Genomic DNA, 19,002 nt, shown 5'->3' with positions numbered 1-19,002 from the left:
GGACATACTGAACCTTGTTTGAAGTCAGTAGGTCACATAACCAAGGAGCTATTGAGATTTGAATGTAAAAAAGGTTGTACTTTGTTTACGCTCCCTAAATAGTTCAACTTCGAATACAATATGCTGCTCACATTTCCACATGTTTATTAGCTTTGGAAAGCGAATTAATGTCAAAATCGTGAAAATAAGACCTGTGCAATGTTGTGCGCAATTTTTCCAACATCATGACACTTATTTGGAGTCTGTGGCTCAAGTGGTTTGAATGCTATTGAGGTTTGAAAGCGCGAATATCCGTCGAATATCCTACTTTAAACTGTCTTTACCTCGGTCCGTTTGGCACCGTTATAGCGCAATTCATGTATTGTGTTGTGTTGTGTAGTGGCTTTGCCAGCATGCATCCCACTTTTTTTCCCCCACCAAGGTTTACATGCTAAAATCGCTACTGTCTATGGTATCAAGTATGGGGCAGTTACAGAAATTCAATTTGACAGTGATTTTGATTATGTAGACTTCATTTGAGACATCTAGTTTAGTGTATGAAATAATTAAATGTATTTTAATGCCAGACTTGGTGGGCTCAGGAATGCAAATGTTAGTCTGGTTGACTCCTAACTCGTGAGTCGCGTCAGCCAGGCTAGGCTAGTGTAGACAATCCAAGTGGAATTGGAGAAATAAAATATGGCAGACATAATAATACATTATCCATACTCGACTTGGCCATAGCAACTTTTTTTCTTATTGTCTTCTTTTATCTACTTTAAGATGATTTAAATGAATTAAAATGTTTTACATGAATCAGATGACAACATGTCCATCTATCTGCAATACAGTCCATTATAAGGTTCAACGTAAGTAGACCTGTGTTGAGACGTCAATGGTAGTACGGCTATGCGCTCCATGGGCGATTAGGGAGTGAAAGTTGATGATAAATTGTTGTTGATGTAAACGAGGCCTGCTGACAACAACTGATTATGTATGTCATTGAACAACAGTTTGATATTTCAACTAAACTGATTGTTTTAATAGCTATGTGTACATTTTGCTGCGTAATGTTGGCATATTCAACATCTTCATGATTAAAACTCATCCAGAGGTCAGTGCAAGTTCTGCAGTACTGAATTGTGTCACTGGAGCGAGCAAGATGACTTTCGTAAACTATCCCAAGCCCCACAGTCAGCAGCACATTTAACAGTGCTGGGGATGGCGGTAGATGGATGCTTTTGCTACGTATTCTTCCTGCCACCCATTCAACGCCATCATCAGCTTGTGCTGGCAAAGAGAGAGGTGTGCTGCTAGCTAGCTGGGAAAAGCGCTCGACGGTGGTTAGCCAGATAGATATTCAGCATAAAGGCTGCAAGCAGTCAGTGGAACTCTGTTTAGCTCGCTAGCTTTTTGATAAAATACATGGCTTTAACGATGTCGTCAGCACGCGACGGAACACGTTTTTTCTGAAACAACCACTTGAAGACTAACCTAAACTAGCTAGATAAAAAGTGACTAGCTATTTTAATTGGTTCATAGCTTTAGCTAGCTGCAAGCTAATCTTCGACACAAAGCTACTGACTGTTAGTTGGCTATATTGTGAATTTCATGGCCAACAAAAGGAATCTTGTCTGATGAAGCACATCACAGGATTTACTTTTCCAGCTCTAAAAAGTAGCACGACTCCACTGGAGGACGCAAAATGAAGAAACAGTTCAATCGGATGAAACAACTCGCCAACCAAACAGTTGGCAGGCAAGTAACGTTAACGTTAGCTGATGCTAAATTGTTAACTAGCTAGCAATTTGTTAGCTAGCAAGTTCTGTCTTTTAGTGTTAAGTGCAGCGTTGGGGGTATGGAGTTTTCCCTGATTTTCTATATCGTTGTAATGGCATATTGTCAGTTAATTTGGTTGAATAAAAAAAAAAAGTGTACCAACAGCTGGTAACGTCAAGGCTTTTATCCTAGATCTAATATTATTGTCCCATTTTTATCTGGAGTATTATTCATCAAGGAAAGAGTGCTGAGGTTTCTTAAACAGTTCACACGTTTCTGTATAACGGTTTTGTTCATAACTGTAAGTCTAAACGTTCCCAGTTAGTTTCATGGTGAATTTAGCATCACATCTATTCGCCAGGATGCATTCCGCACATTTACATCGGTAACAGCCAGATCTGCACCTCTTACTGCTGAGCAAGCTAAAGATATTTGACAGCTCTTATCTAAGGACTGTGGCGTTGCACTACTTCACGTGACCTAGCAACAAATGGCAGATGCTGGAGATGCATGGTACAGGAAAGTGCATGCCCTGCAACAACTGTTATTCAACTTATTGTCCCCAATCTAACTGACATTTAAAGAAGAGATTCAGGCAATTTTTCCTGGTGTTTGTGTGTGTGCACAGATTCCAGTAGATCAGTGAGTCACCAGTCCTCCAACTCTGTTGCCAGGCCATGTCACTTCACTTCAGTGCGATGTCAGTCTAATCTGCTGAGGCAGCCAGGATGAGTGATCAAGTTCACATCAACTGATGCTGACGACCAAGAGCTAACATCCTTATTTACACTTGTGTGGCTCAAGACAGCACAGGCATGTTAAAGCCCCCCAGAACAGTTCTACCTCTAGTATTTATGTAGGGGATACTTCACAAGATCAAATAATTGAGTCATGCCATGCTCTTCCATTCCACTTTCACTCAGGCTAAACATAAAACTGCCGATTCAAACCCTCTGGAGTTGCATTTTGCACAAAAAATTACAGTCAGCTAGATTTAACGCATAACGCATTAAACAAGCTACATAATGCTTGAGATAAGTATGGCACAATATAGTCTGATTAATCAGTCTGTAATACACAATTAATTGGTATATACCATCTGCAATTAATGCCTGTAAATCGTGTAAATGTATCGTGCAACCCAGAATGTTGAAGGCCTACTCTACCAGTTTTTTGTGTGGTTTGTCCTTCAGCTGCTCGAAATTTGAGGCAAAATATCCACAGGAAAGTATTGTTTACCTGACTTAGAGAGCCGGTAGCATTTGGTTCGGTTTGTCACGAGGTAAAGTTAGTTTTTTGTATTCCGTTTTCTCTCGTAAATAACTACTGAACTAAGCATGACATGACAATAAAACATTTATATTCTCAATCAGGGGAGGATGGAGAAGAATCCATATTAGAGCCTGATTAATCAGACCAGGCACGATTACCTCACTCAACCATAGCCTAGGCACCCTGGCCCAATTGCCAGTATGGAACCACCCTTGAGAGAACAGCCCTTTGAAGAAGTGCAATCTTTGGGAATATCTTGGCATCGGATCTCTAATTCCATCGTTTTTTTTCCCATGGAGAGAGATATAGAACCTCCCTGTAACAGTACCCTTGAAAAGGAGAGGCCTGCCCTGCGTTGCCCTGCCCCGCCTGGGTGATGGAGGAAAGGTGACTAGGAAAGAAAGCAATTAAAGAGTTTTGAAAAACAGCCAAGATAACATCTCAGACTGGGACATTTTGCTCTGCTCTCATCAAAGTATAAAAAAGTCACCTAGAAATCATCTGTGGGAATGCCACAAACATGTGGATTGTGGAATGGAACATAGATTTGAATCTGAATGTCCATTCTACAATTTATAATTCTATGGGGAGAAACAATGTTCAAAGGATCTAGCTCTAATTCTATAAAAGATCTGCAAAGCTAAGCTACTCTGTACTTTTTGTCCCACTGGCATCATTTGATTGGCAATTTAGCACTGAGAAACATCCAAGCTGCCATCCCCAATTAGGACTAATCCTGGCATGTTTATTTGAGTGTAACCATATCCTGAGTGCGCTCACAGAGTATCCCCTTAATGTTCCTTCAGCGCTGTGCCACTGGCTCAGGGTCAACAGACAGGACCGCTGGAATACTCAACATTTCTTCACTGTATTTGACGAACAGTAAATCAGGAGAGAGTGTGTGTGTGTGATGCGGAAAGCAGACTTGTGTGTGTGAGGATCTGTTTGTGTGCAAGCTACAAGCGTGCATGTGAATGTGTGTGATAGACGAGGGCCCTTAGCCTGTTCCTGTGATTGTGCCGGAGCAGAACACTGTGTTCAGCAGTCAGCCACTCTGAGGAAATCTCTCATTCTTCACCAAACAGGAAATGGCCTCCCAGAGAAGTGCTGTTTCTAAGAAGAGAGAATGGGCGAAAAAACAGTGGCGTGACCAACGCTAGGGAAGTAACTGTGTCGAAGACGATGTGAATCCTTACCTGCTCTCGTTTCTTGATTTGAGCTCCCATGTTCTTACATTTACGTCATTTAGCAGACGCTCTTATCCAGAGCGACATTACTTCTTGAACGCCTCAGACAGATAGAAGCTGGTGAGGTACCTCTGGTGATAGTGGGATTAGATCTGTACATTGGTGATGATAAGATGGGGCCTTTTCAAGCAGAGTGGTGAGATGATTGAGGAAGGAGTCTAGCCACAGCTTGTCACAGACAGGTTGCACATCTCAGCAGAATTGTTTAAAACCACAAGACATTCTTCAGTTCCTTAGTTTCCCAAAGGGTTGGGTGTCAGTGAAGTATGCGTTTGTCTGTTCTTGTAATAATTTGCTTTGTTGAACTCTGTGGTAGATCCATTTTACACTGAAATTGACAGATCAGAAGTGGGCTCAGCTCATCTTTGCACAACATCTCCTTGTAAAACCAGACAGCAACAGTAGGCTACTTCACACAAATAGGCATTATAGCTATTCAGTTGTGCACAAGTCCTATCCTTTCATCTCTATTCGATATCCATTATCTTGTGAGCCCTGAGTAGCCAACTGTTGCTAACATAACAAACTCAACCTCCTCTCCTCTCCAAGCTGATTGAGTGTTGAAAAGGCCAGCAACAGCCCCTATAAAGTATTAATTTACCCTCTCGATAGCACGTTGCCATGGGGATCATTCTCTGGCTGGTGGCAGGGTGTAGCCTGACTTATGTTGTTCAGTGATCCAAGTAACCCTGTTCTGTTGTAGCCAACTAGCTAGGTCACAAAGCTACCTCATGGTTAGTCAGTGACACAGTTCTACAGAGCCTAGTGTTGTCAGTCAGCTCCATTCACTCTGCTAGCCCAGGTCAGCTGACAGAGGCTAAACAATTGTTGTTTTGTTGCTCCTGGGCTGGGACATGATAGGTCTATTTTTAGTGATGCAGTTTAGTTTGACTATGGTTGAGTGAGTGAATGTGGCGTTTGTTATTGAAAATGGGCAACTCATCTTTGTTTATACACCAAATAACTGTCCTGTGGTTTAGTAATATGTTTTAAAGTGTGTTTCTCTCTGTAGTCCTGTAGATGTGGTGAGTAATGTCTCATATGTCCCCCCCAGGCCCTGGCTGCCTGCTGCCGCTGGAACCATGTCTGTCCCAAATGGCACCCTACTCCCTTTATAGTGCACTACTTTTGCTATTTGGAACGTAGACCATGTCTTCTGGTTTTGGAAGTTGAATACCAGGCAGCTAGGCTTCAGGCTCCAGAAAACGTCTCTTGACTCTAATCCTCCCTGGATTTGGTTTTGGGGCCTGGCTCACAGCCTCTCTCGCTCTGCCTCCCTCTCTATCTAATACAATTTAAAGGGTTGTTATTGGTAAATATATGTTTACTCTGCCAAAGCAAGTGAAATAAACAAAATTGAGAAAAAACATTACATTTTCAAAAGGATAAAAATATTTCAAATGTTATTATCAGCAATACAGTGTTTTTAACAATGTGCAAATAGTTGTAGTATGAATAGTAGGGGAAGATAAGGAAACAGATAAATATAGGTTGTATTTACAGTGTTTGTGCTCCACTGGTTGCCCTGTTTTCATGGCTACTGGTCACAAACCTTGCTGTTGTGGACATCGTGGTATTTCGCCTAACAGATATGGGAGTTTATCAATGTTTGATTTGTTTTCAAATTCTTTGTGGGTCTGTGTGACCTGTGTGAAAAATGTCTCTAATATGGTCATACCTTTGGCAGGAGGTAAGGAAGTGCAGCTCAGTTTCCACCTCATTTTGTGGGCAGTGGGCACAGTCTTCTCTCTTAATAGCAAGGCTATCCTCACTCGGTCTGTACATAGTCAAGGATTTTCTTCATTTTGGGTCAGTCAGAGTGGTCAGTTATTCTGCTACTGTGTACTCTCTGTTTAGGGCCAAATAACATTCTAGTTTGCTCAGTTTTTTGTTGTTGATTATTTCCAGTGTCAAATAGTTGTTTGAGTCTAATTGTGTTGCTGCCAGGGGCTTGGTGGAGTGTGTTTGTGAACCGAGCCCCAGAACCAGCTGGTGAGGGGACTCTTCTCTAGGTAGTGTTGTCATGATATCAGTATCGCGATATTAGGAAATAAAGAAGCAAAGGAAACAAAGTATGAAGCGGACTCAATGTCTTGAGGAAAACGGTACTAATGATGATAAACAGCCTTATGTTTTCACCCAGACTCACATTTCTTTGTTGCATGCTATAGCACACACTATTTTACCAAAGTAGGTTTTAAGGACCATAGAGTTTAGTCTGCTTCGTGTTTTTGTTTTTTTGCCAAGGAAAATCTGGTGTCGTAGTATCGCGATACTGGTATCATGACAACACTATCTCTAGGTTTATCTATTTGTAGGTGAGGGATTTTATGGTGGAATGTGTGAGCATCACTGCCTTTTAGGTGGTTGTAGAATATAACAGCTCTTTTCTGGATTTTGATAATTAGCAGGTATTTCCTAATTTTGCTCTGCATGCATTGTTTAAGATTTTGCATTGTACCTGAAGGATATTTTTGCAGAATTCTGCATGCAGAGTCTCAATCGGGTGTTTGTCCCATTTTGTGAATTCTTGGTTGGTGAGTGGACCCCAGCCTTCACAACCATGGAGAGCAATGGGTTCTATTTAAGCAATAAGGCCCAAGGGGGTGTGGTATATGGCCAATATACCATAGCTAAGTGCAATTATGTACGACACAATGCGGAGTGCCTGGATACAGCCATATACCGCCGACCCCTGAGGTGCCTTATTGCTATTATAAACAGGTTACAAATGTAATTAGAGCAGTAAAAATAAATGTTTTGTCATACTCATGGTAGACTGTGTGATTTGCCACAGCTGGAGTTTGCCAAAAGGCACCTGAACAAGATTCTCTGGTCTGATGAAACCAAGATTGAACTCTTTGGCCTGAATGCCAAGCCTCACGTCTGGAGGAAACCTGGCACCATCCCTACAGTGAAGCATAGTATTGGCAGCATCATGCTGTGGGGATGTTTTATCAGCGGCAGCGACTGGGAGACAAGACAGGATCGAAGGAAAGATGAACGGAGCAAAGTACAGAGAGATCCTTGATGAAAACCTGCTCAGGACCTCAGACTGGGGGTGACGGTTCACCTTCAAACAGGACAACAACCCTAAGCACACAGCCAAGATAACGCAGGAGTGGCTTCAGAACAAGTCTCTGAATGTCCTTGAGTGGCCCAGGCAGAGCCTGGACTTGAACCCGATCTAACATCTCTAACGTCTTTATTATTATTATTCAGGTTATTACTTATTAATCAACAAATTACGAAATTCCAGGTTTGAGAGGATCTGTTGCGTTGTTGTATTAACACACATTATTAACGGAGACAAAATGGTAGGCCGTCGTTGTAAATAAGAATTTGTTCTTGACTGACTTGCCTAGCTAAATAAAGGTTAAATAAAATACAAATAAAAATGGAGTCAAAATAAAGAAATGCCTACCTTATGCAGAAAAGCCAACAGACAAGCACATCATTTTTTTTAATACACATCCTATTTCGATGTACAAAACCCATCAGTCTCCGTTTGAATGGTTTTCTCCCACTTTTCCTGAAATATTTGCATGATGTCACAAACCCTGCTGCTGCGGTCATTCGATGGCATTGGCAAATGTTCTTCAAAGAGTTAACGCCATAATGAGAGAGAGAATGTAGTGTAAGCTACTGACAATAGGCCTTTTACAAGATTACATTATGGCAGGAGCGTTTGATTCTTATTAAAGAGATGGAGTCCAGACAGACTACTTTAGGAAACTTTCTGAATGGACACATAGGCCTAAAGAGAGAATCAGCGAACGCACACCGCTGTAAAGGCACCCGTCAAACAAAGCCGCCAGCGTATGTCGGACGCGAGCAAATATTTCTCCCTCCCTTAAAACGTATTTACAAACCTAGGCCTACCTTAGGCTTTCCGAAAGTAGGCTTTAAGATAATGATTTGACAAAGTATGAAGGGGACTGCTATTCTATAGTATGACGTAGTGATGCACCGATATGACATTTTTGGCCGATACCAATATCCGATATTTTCCTTGGGGAAAAAATGATACCGATTTATTAAAAAAATGGTGGCCTTTTTAAACATTCGAGTACAGTTAATAGTTAGACCGCTGTGTCCGTGTGTGTGTTAAGGCACTGCATCTCAGTGCAAGAGGCATCACTACAGTCCCTGGTTCGAATCCAGGCTGTATCACATCCGACCTTGATTGGGAGTCCCATAGGGCGGCGCACAATTGGCCCAGCGTCGTCCAGGTTTGGGCGGGCTAGGCCGATATTTGTAAATAAGAATTTGTTCTTAACTGACTTGCCTAGTTAAATAAAGGTTACACACACACTGACCAGAAAGTGTGTTCATGTTTCAAACATGTTCTCAAATGCCATTGAAATGGCAGCAGCGGTTTGACATCCAGCACATTCATGAGCGTGCAATACGACTTTCCTCAGTACGAAATCCTTGACGACCCACTGTGCTGTCAGACTCAGGATGCTCATGGGGCTGATATCGCTGGTCCAAATGTCAGTCGTGAAGCTAATAGCAGTGACACTATTTGATTTATTTTTGTAAAAAAAAACATTTGCGGTGACGCTATTATTGTGTAACTCCGGTAGGGCAACATCTGGAAAATAGTGCACTTGGTAGTGTACCAGTTCTCGATCAGTCCGCAGAAGCCAACATCACCCACGACAGTGTGTCCGAGGATAAATGCACCACTTCCCCATTCATTGAGGAGACTCCATGCAGACACACTGATATATTTTGGTTGTGGCATTTTTGTGGCTGTTTTGTTTGTTTGCGTTGGCACCTTTCAACACCCCTCATTATCACATTCATGCAAGCAACCACTCACACTACTGATTACTGACTACACACACCATTGTTAATTGCATTTAGTTTACTTTAGTTAAGGAATAACAAAATATATTTATTAACTCCACGTTGTGTCCCTTTTTGTTGCGGGCTTGGAGCCGGTTCGTGACATTGCTCACATGGAGCGCATAAATGATGGTATGAAATCAACCAAAACTTGTTTCTCACAAGTGTAACAGGTTGTGAACTCTGCAAACAAGTGTTCCACTCCGAGAATGAGAATGGTAAATTACTGTAATGAATACATGTGTTAATAGAAATGAATGTAACCAAATTACAGGGATTTACGGTGAATTGGCTGTTTTACAAACGGTAGGCTGCCATATGGGCATTCATAAAAGTGCATTGCGGGCCAACACTGTGCTAGTATTTTAGTTTGCCGGAATATGAGGTTGGCACTTTTTTTTGTCTCGCCTAGGGCGGCATATTGGCCAGGACTGGGCCTGATCAGCGTTGGTTAGTCTAGAAATTAAGAAAAATATTCTGTATCAAATGAAACCATGCCAGGTTGGAGAGGATTGCACATTGTCTATTTGACACAAGGTTAGCGCATTATAGGCCTCAGAGCCAGAACAACCTTGTTGACTGCTGTTCAATGATTAATGAATAGTCAGACACAACCAACTTTTTTTTTAAAGAAGACCGGTTAATTTTTTTACAAACAAGTAATGAAAACGTGCATTGTATAAAATAATGTCCACCCATCAAAAAATGTTTTTACTGAAGTGCCATGGCCTGTAACTCTCTACACTCAGGCCCATCTAGAAGATCAGCTGCTCCAGCATCCAAAGGACAGTTGGAAATAGGAGATGTAGAACGTTTAATAGACTGTTAGCAAAATCTACATGGGGGAAAGAAAGTAGTAATAATCTATATATATAATTTAAACAGTTTTGATGGTTATTTCATTTTCATGATGATCTTCATCCATAAGTTAGTTATTCAACGACTGTCACAGCCCTGATGGCTCCCTGATGTGTACTACACATTAATGGATAATTATGAATGTCATTCTCCTGATGTTTCACAAGTTTGGACATCACAGTGCTGCATAGTAGAGTTCAGTGCTTTACAATACAGCAGAGTAGAGTTCAGTTAAGTAGAGTACAGTTCAATATACTCTACTATACTGTTCTGTACTGTACTCTACTGGGCCATACTCACTGTGCTATCCAAACTTGGTCCACTCCGGTCCATCTAGTAGATACCATAGACTTCCAGTCATTGTGCTAATGCTAGTAGCAGGTGACCCAACTGTGGTTTGTGACTACTATAAATTCCCATTGTAGCCAATTCAGTTGTAATAATTCCTTTTTACAGATTTTTTTTTGTAATTCCGTTACCAATTTGGTAAGTATTATGAGTTTTAATCACTTAATTCATATTTTATTTTTTTATCAGTAAAAGTACTAACTAATTGGTTGGTCTACCATTACTTGCTACTTTTGTGAACTTTTATTCTCCTCCCTCCATTAGGGTAGAGAAATTAGAAAATATCTTAACGATTTTTTGGTAATGGAATTACAAGGCAATAATTCTTAAACTTAAGGTAAACATTTTCTCCAACGAAATGTGTCGATATTAGTTGACAGGGGTCTTTAATTCATATAACAATTGTTTTGTTATATTTCTGATAACTTTTAAGACTGGTAGTTGTTTTCTAAGAACCCTTTTCCATCTGTTTATCCAGAAATTAAAGCCTTTACTTATGCCTAATTTTTAAGATTGACAATGGGTGAAAAATGTATCTTTGCCTTAATTTCCCCATTTGACACCCAATTTGATATGCTGGTGCTCATGGGTCCTTTTTGATGGAAATGCCCAATGGTAACAAAGGATGTGGATAAACATGTTTTTTAAAGTTTTCCCTACTCTAGGTGTTCCACAGTCAATGTTATGTAACATAATGCTATTTGGAGTTGACAACTTGGCACAAACACACACATCTAAAAAATGATGATAGTTTATCTACTGTAAGTATCCCACACACGCTAACACAATGCTATTTTGAGTTTTCTGGGAGTTGAATGTAACTTGACAGTTGAACATTTTCAACTAGGCCTAACTCCACACAGTACGCAGTGTCAGGCTGTCAGTGACTCTGATCCTACAGTAGTATCAGGGTCCCCCATGGCAACAGTAACTATCAGCTCCTCTCCTGTATTCTGTGCTCGAGCTCCATGCTGAGGGTATTGATAAACCATTTAAGCTGAGCCAGGATTTTCTCCTCTCCCTTTAAGTAAATCTAATCTCTCTGACCCTCAGAGCCACACTATTAGTTGACTATTAATAGCCCTGGGCCCATGGGTAAAGACACGCTAAGGCTATCCAAGATGGCGTAGCAGTCAGGCGTCTTTTGTCCTTGTCACTGGTCACCATAGCAGCACCCACCCGTAGCACGCGCTCCAGCAGGTATATTTCACAGGTCACCGCCAAAGCCAATTACTCCTTTGGCTGCCTTTCCTTCCAGTTCTCTGCTGCCAATGACTGGAACTAATTGCAAAAATCACTGAAGCTGGAGACTCATATCTCCCTCACTAACTTTAAGCACCAGCTGTCAGAGCAGCTCACAGATCACTGCACCTGTACATAGCCCATCTGTAAATTGCCTATCCAACTACTTCATACCGTTATTTATTTATTTATCTCTACTTGCACATTCATCTTCTGCAAATCTGACACTCCAGTCTCTATCACTCCAGTGTTTAATTGCTAAATTGTAATTATTTCGCCACTATGGCCTATTTATTGCCTTACCTCCCTTATCTTACCTCATTAGCACACAATGTATATATACTTATTTTTTTTACTGGATTATTGACTGTATGTTTGTTTATTCCATGAGTAACTCAGTGTTGTTGTTTGTGTGGCACTGCTTTCCTTTTTCTTGGCCAGGTCGCAGTTGTAGATGAGAACTTGTTCTCAACTAGCCTACCTGTTGAAATAAAAAATGTTTTTTAACAAGGCCTGGTGGTGGTATGTAGGACTGGTCTGGTCTTGAGTAAGTGGGCCTGAAGACACTTACCCCTGTCTGTCTTAACCACCTGCTACTGAAGGCTAGACTCAGACAAGACTGGGGGGGTCAGCTGTTTGTCTCTGTGTGACTGATAAATGTTTGGTATGTTCTAGTGTTTGGGTTAGGCTAGCATACTAGCCGGCCTCTGCCCAGTACCCTTCCCTGAACGTTAGTCACTAGCCGGCTACCACCCGGTTACTCTACCATGCACCTAAGAGGCTGCTGCCCTATGTATACTGAACAGAAACATGCAATAATTTCTAAAATTTTACTGAGTTACAGTTCATGTAAGGAAATCAGTCAATTAGTGAATAAATATGGATTTCACATGAATGGGTAGGGGCGCAGCCATGGCTGGACCTGGGAGGGCATAGGCCCACACACTAGGGAGCCAGGCCCAGCTGGCTCCCCACAAAAGGGCTTTATTACAGACAGAAATACTCCCCATTTTCATCAGCTGTCCGGGTGCCTGGTCTCAGACGATCCCGCAGGCGAAGCAGCCGGATGTACAGGTCCTGGGCGGGTGTGGTTACTCGTGGTCTGCGGTAGAGGTCGACCGATTATGATTTTTCGACGCCGATACCGATTTATCGGAGGACCATAAAAAAGCCGATACCGATTTAATCGGTCGATTTATAAAAAAATATAAAAAAAGACATTTAAAAAAAATACAAATTCTTTATTTATTTGTAATAATGACAATTACAACAATACTGAATGAACACTTATTTTAACTTAATATAATACATCAATAAAATCCATTTAGCCTCAAATAAATAATGAAACATGTTCAATTTGGTTTAAATAATGCAAAAACAAAGTGTTGGAGAAGAAAGTAAAAGTGCAATATGTGCCATGTAAGAAAGCTAACGTTTAAGTTCCTTGCTCAGAACATGAGAACATATGAAAGCTGGTGGTTCCTTTTAACATGAGTCTTCAATATTCCCAGGTAAGAAGTTTTAGGTTGTAGTTATTATAGGAATTATAGGACTATTTCTCGCTATACGATTTGTATTTCATATACCTTTGACTATTCGATGTTCTTATAGGCACTTTAGTATTGCCAGTGTAACAGTATAGCTTCCGTCCCTCTCCTCGCTCCTACCTGGGCTCGAACCAGGAACACATCGACAACAGCCACCCTCGTAGCAGCGTTACCCATGCAGAGCAAGGGGAACAACTACTCCAAGTCTCAGAGCGAGTGACGTTTGAAACGCTATTTGCGCGCACCCCGCTAACTAGCTAGCCATTTCACATCGGTTACACCAGCCTAATCTTTGGAGTTGATAGGCTTGAAGTCATAAACAGCGCAATGCTTGAAGCACAGCGAAGAGCTGCTAGCAAAACGCACAAAGTGCTGTTTGAATGAATGCTTACGAGCCTGCTGCTGCCTACCACCGCTCAGTCATACTGCTCTATCAAATCATAGACTTAATTATAATATAATAAACACACAGAAATACGAGCCTTAATATGGTCGAATCCGGAAACTATCATCTCGAAAACAAAACGTTTTTCCTTTCAGTGAAATACAGAACCGTTCCGTATTTTATCTAACGGGTGGCATCCCTAAGTCTAAATATTCCTGTTACATTGCACAACCTTCAATGTTGTCATAATTACGTAAAATTCTGGCAAATTAGTTCGCAACGAGCCAGGCGGCCCAGACTTTTGCATATACCCTGACTCTGCGTGCAATGAACGCAAGAGAAGTGACAGTTTCACCTGGTTAATATTGCCTGCTAACCTGGATTTCTTTTAGCTAAATATGCAGGTTTAAAAATATATACTTCTGTATTGATTTTAAGAAAGGCATTGATGTTTATGGTTAGGTAGAGTCGTGCAACGATTGTGCTTTTTTCACAAATGCGCTTTTATTAAATCATCCCCCGTTTGGCGAAGTCGGCTGTGTCTGTTAAGAATAAATAGTCTTCACAGTTCGCAACGAGCCAGGCGGCCCAAACTGCTGCATATACCCTGACTCTGTTGCAAGAGAAGTGACACATTTTCCCTAGTTAAAAGAAATTCATGTTAGCAGGCAATATTAACTAAATATGCAGGTTTAAATATACATACTTGTGTATTGATTTTAAGAAAGGCATTGATGTTTATGGTTAGGTACACGTTGGAGCAACGTGTACCTAAGCGATTATATGCAACGCAGGACAGGCTAGAAAAACTAGTAATATCATCAACCATGTGTAGTTAACTAGTGATTATGATTGATTGTTTTTTATAAGATAAGTTTAATGCTAGCTAGCAACTTACCTTGGCTTCTTACTGCATTCGCGTAACAGGCAGGCTCCTCGTGGAGTGCAATGTAAAGTAGGTGGTTAGAGCGTTGGACTAGTTAACCGTAAGGTTGCAAGATTGAATCCCTGAGCTGACAAGGTAAAAATCTGTCATTCTGCCCCTTAACAAGGCAGTTAACCCACCGTTCCTAGGCCGTCATTGAAAATAAGAATGTGTTCTTAACTGACTTGCCTAGTTAAATAAAGGTGTAAAAAAAAAAAAAAAATTGGCCAAATCGGCGTCCAAAAATACCGATTTCCGATTGTTATATAAACTTGAAATCGGCCCTAATTAATCGGCCATTCCAATTAATCTGTCAACCTCTAGTCTGCGGTTGTGAGGCCGGTTGGACGTACTGCCGTATTCTCTAAAACGACGTTGTAGGTCGCGTAGAGGTCGACCAATTAATCGTCATGGGCGATTTTAATAAGGGCCGATTTTCAAGTTTACATAACAATCGGTAATCAGCCTTTTTGAACTCCGATTATGGCCGATTACATTGCAATCCATAAGGAAACTGCGTGACAGGCTGACGACCTGTTACACGAGTGCAGCGTCAAAAGGACCTTGTGGCGGCAAGGAGCCATGGTAAGTTGCTAGCTAGCATTAAACTTACCTTATAAAAACAATCAATCTTTACATAATCACTAGTTAACTACACATGGTTGATGATATTACTAGGTAACTAGCTTGTCCTGCGTTGAATATAATCAATGCGGTGCCTGTTAATTTGTCATCGAATCACAGCCTACTTCAACTTTGCCAAATGGGTGGTAATTTAACAAAAGCGCATTCGCGAAAAAAGCACATTCGTTGCACAAATGTACCTAACCATAAACATCAATGCCTTTCTTAAAATCAATACACAGGAGTATATTGTTTTAAACCTGCATATTTAGTTTAAATAAATGCATGTTAGCAGGCAATATTAACTAGGGAAATTGGGTCACTTCTCTTGCGTTCAGTGTAAGCGGAGTCAGGGCATATGCAACAGTTTGGGCCACCTGGCTCGTTGCGAACTATGTTTCTTCCTAACAAAGACCGTAATTAATTTGCCAGAATATTACATATATATGACATAACATTGAAGGTTGTGCAATGTAACAGCAATATTTAGACGTAGGGATGCCACCTGTTTGCCAAAACAGTTCCGTATTTCACTGAAAGAATAAACGTTTTGTTTTCGAAATTATAGTTTCCCGAATTTGACCTTATTAATGACCAAAGGCTCGTATTTCTGTGTGTTTATTATAATTAAGTCTATGATTTGATAGAGCAGTCTGACTGAGCGGTGGTAGGCAGCAGCAGACTCGTAAGCATTCATTCAAACAGCACTTTACTGCGTTTGCGAGCAGCTCTGAGCAATGCTTGAGGCACAGCGCTGTTTGACTTCAAGCCTATCAACTCCCGAGATTAGGCTGGTAATACTAAAGTGCCTCTAAGAACATCCAATAGTCAAAGGTATATGAAATACAAATGTTATAAAGAGAGAGTCGACGCGTCACAATTCCTATAATAACTACAACCTAAAACTTCTTATCTGGGAATATTGAAGAACTGGGAATATTGAACCACCAGCTTTCATATGTTCTCATGTTCTGAGCAAGGAACATTAACGTTAGCTTTCTTACATGGCACATATTGCACTTTTACTTTCTTCTCCATCACTTTGTTTTTGCATTATTTAAACCAAATTGAACATGCTTCATTATTTATTTGAGAGTAAATGGATTTTATTTATGTATTATATTAAGTTAAATAAAAGGGTTCATTGTTCATTCAGTATTGTTGTAATTGTCATTATTACATATATATAAAAATCAGCCGATTTTAATCGGTATCTGCTTTTTTGGTCCTCCAATAATCAGTATCGGTGTTGAAAAATCATATTCGGTGGACCTCTAGCGTAGAGAAATGAACATTAAATTATCTGGCAACAGCTCTGGTGGATATTCCTGCAGACAGCATTTCAATTGCAAGCTCCCTTAATTTGAGACATCTTGACGTTGTGACAAAACTGTACATTTTAGATTGGCCTTTTATTGTCCCCAGCACAAGGTGCACCTGTGTAATGAGCTTGTTTAATCAGCTTCTTGATATGCCACACCTGTCAGGTGGATGGATTATCTTTTCAAAGGAGAAATGCTTACTAGCAGGGATGTAAACAAATGTGTGCACAGAATGTGAGAGAATTAAGCTTTTTGTGTGTATGGAACATTTCTGTGATCTTTTATTTCAGCACTACATGTTGGGTTTATTTTTTTTCTGTGTGTGTGTGTGTGTGTGTGTGTGTGTGTGTGTGTGTGTGTGTGTGTGTGTGTGTATATATATAATCATGGAACACTGGTCACTTTAATAATGTTTACATACTGTTTTATCCACTTCATATGTACAGTGCATTCGGGAAGTATTCAAACCACTTGACTTTTTCCACACTTTTTCCACTTTTCCCCCCAAAAATACTTCAATCATATTTACATAAGTATTCAGACTCTTTACTCAGTACTTTGTTGAAGCACCTTTGGCAGCGATTACAACCTCGAGTCTTCTTGGGTATGACACTACAAGCTTGGCACGCCTGTATTTTGGGAGTTTCTCCCATTATCTACACATACTTTCAATCTTTGTCAGGTTGGATGGGGAGCATTGCTGCACAGCTATTTTCAGGTCTCTCCAGAGATGTTCGGGTTCAAGTCTGGGCTCTGGCTGGGCCACTCAAGGACATTCTGAGACTTGTTTTCTGAAGCCACTCCTGCGTAGGGTCGTTGTCCTGTTGGAAGATGAACCTTCGCCCCAGTCTGAGGTCCTGAGCGCTCTGGAGCAGGGTTTCATCATGAATCTCTCTGTACTTTGCTATGTTTATCTTTTCCTCAATCCTGACTAGTCTCCCAGTCCCTCCCGCTGAAAAACATCCCCACAGCATGATGCTGCCACCATGCTTCACTGTAGGGATAGTGCAAGGCTTCCTCCAGACGTGACGCTTGCCATTCAGGCCAAAGAGTTGAATATTGCTTTTGTCAGACCAGAGAATCTTTTTATCTCATGGTCTGAGATTCTTTAGGTGCCTTTTGGCAAACTCCAAGCGGGCTGTCATGTCCCTTTTACTGAGGAGTGGCTTCCGTTTGGCCACTCTACCATATAGGCCTGATTGGTGGAGTGCTGCATAGATGGTTGTCCTTCTGGAAGGTTTTCCCATCTCCACAAAGAACTCTAGAGCTCTGTCAGTGACTATTGGGTTCTTGGTCACCTCCCTGACCAGGGCCCTTCTCCCTCAATTGCTCAGTTTGGCCAGGTGGCCAGCTCTAGGAAGAGTCTTGGTGGTTCCAAACTTCTTCCATTTAAGAATGATGGAGACCATGTGTTCTTGGGACCTTCAATAACATCTTCTAAATATGTGTATGCGACCAATAAAAAGTGATTTAGTACAGTGTGCTGTATTTTTACAATTTTAAACATTTTCTTTTTGATTTCAGAACTGAGGTTAGGCCTACCCAGCTGAGATTATATGCAAGCCGCAAAAAGCAGCAATCCACATTTTACAATGTGTCTTGTAAAAGACTGATGAAATCAGAGATGAATAATGATGATCAATATTGATTTTAAGCATACCTGGCTGAGAAAGCTATCAGCAAAATATCAATAGTTCTGCCCTGTGGTTGCCTCATTTCAATCTATGGGTCTCTTATCAAGGTGGTCATATCAGTTAGGTGAAAAAATGTGATTTTGTTTTTGTGGTTTCCTCATAGCACCCGCACCAAAACAAATGTTATTTGTCACATGCGCCGAATACAACAGGTGTAGACTTTACCGTGAAATGCTTGCTCACAAGCTCTTACCAATGATGCAAATAAAAAAAATCAAATAGTAACACGAGGAATCAAATAAAATACACAATGGCGCTATATACAAGGAGTACCAATACCAGATAAATGTGCAGAGATGTGAGGTATTTGAGGGAAATATGTACATGAAGGCAGTGTAAAGTGACTAGGCATCAGTATAGTTTAGGTATTTGAGATATATACAGTTGAAGTCTGAGGTTTACATACACTTAGGTTGGAGTCATTAAAACTCGTTTTTCAACCACTCCACAAATGTCTTGTTAGCAAACTATAGTTTTGGCAAGTCAGTTAGGACATCTACTTTGTGCATGACACAAGTCATTTTTCCAACAATTGTTTACAGACAGATTACTTCACTTAGAATTCGCTGTATCACAATTCCAGTGGATCAGTTGTTTACATACACGAAGTTGACTGTGCCTTTTAAACAGCTTGGAAAATGCCAGATGATGATGTCATGGCTTCAGAAGCTTATTGACATAATTTGAGTCAATTGGAGGTGTACCTGTGGATGTATTTCAAAGCCTACCTTCAAACTCCGTGCGTCTTTGCTTGACATCATGGGAAAATCTAAAGAAATCGGCCAAGACCTGGGAAAAATATTGTATACCTCAGGTCTGATTCATCCTTGGGAGCAATTTCCAAATGCTTGAAGGTACCACGTTCATCTGTACAAACAATAGTACGCAAGTATAAACACCATGGGACCACGCAGCCGTCATACCGC

The 19,002-nt window shown here is 40.8% G+C and overlaps 1 protein-coding gene across 1 annotated transcript in view; it reads left to right on the top strand.

Annotated features, from left to right (window-relative positions):
- Positions 1–1,142: 1,142 nt before the first annotated feature.
- LOC115152948 (rho GTPase-activating protein 17-like) overlaps positions 1,143–19,002 on the top strand; it is a 42,131-nt gene continuing 24,271 nt past the window's right edge. The window contains exon 1 of the mRNA XM_029697890.1: positions 1,143–1,737. Coding sequence (XP_029553750.1) covers positions 1,685–1,737 — 53 coding nt within the window. The 5' untranslated portion in view covers positions 1,143–1,684. The remainder of the gene's footprint in view (positions 1,738–19,002) is intronic.

Source organism: Salmo trutta, chromosome 18 (assembly GCF_901001165.1).
Source record: "Salmo trutta chromosome 18, fSalTru1.1, whole genome shotgun sequence".
Classification (NCBI taxonomy): Eukaryota; Metazoa; Chordata; class Actinopteri; order Salmoniformes; family Salmonidae; genus Salmo; species Salmo trutta.
This window is presented reverse-complemented; position numbering and strand designations above follow the sequence as displayed.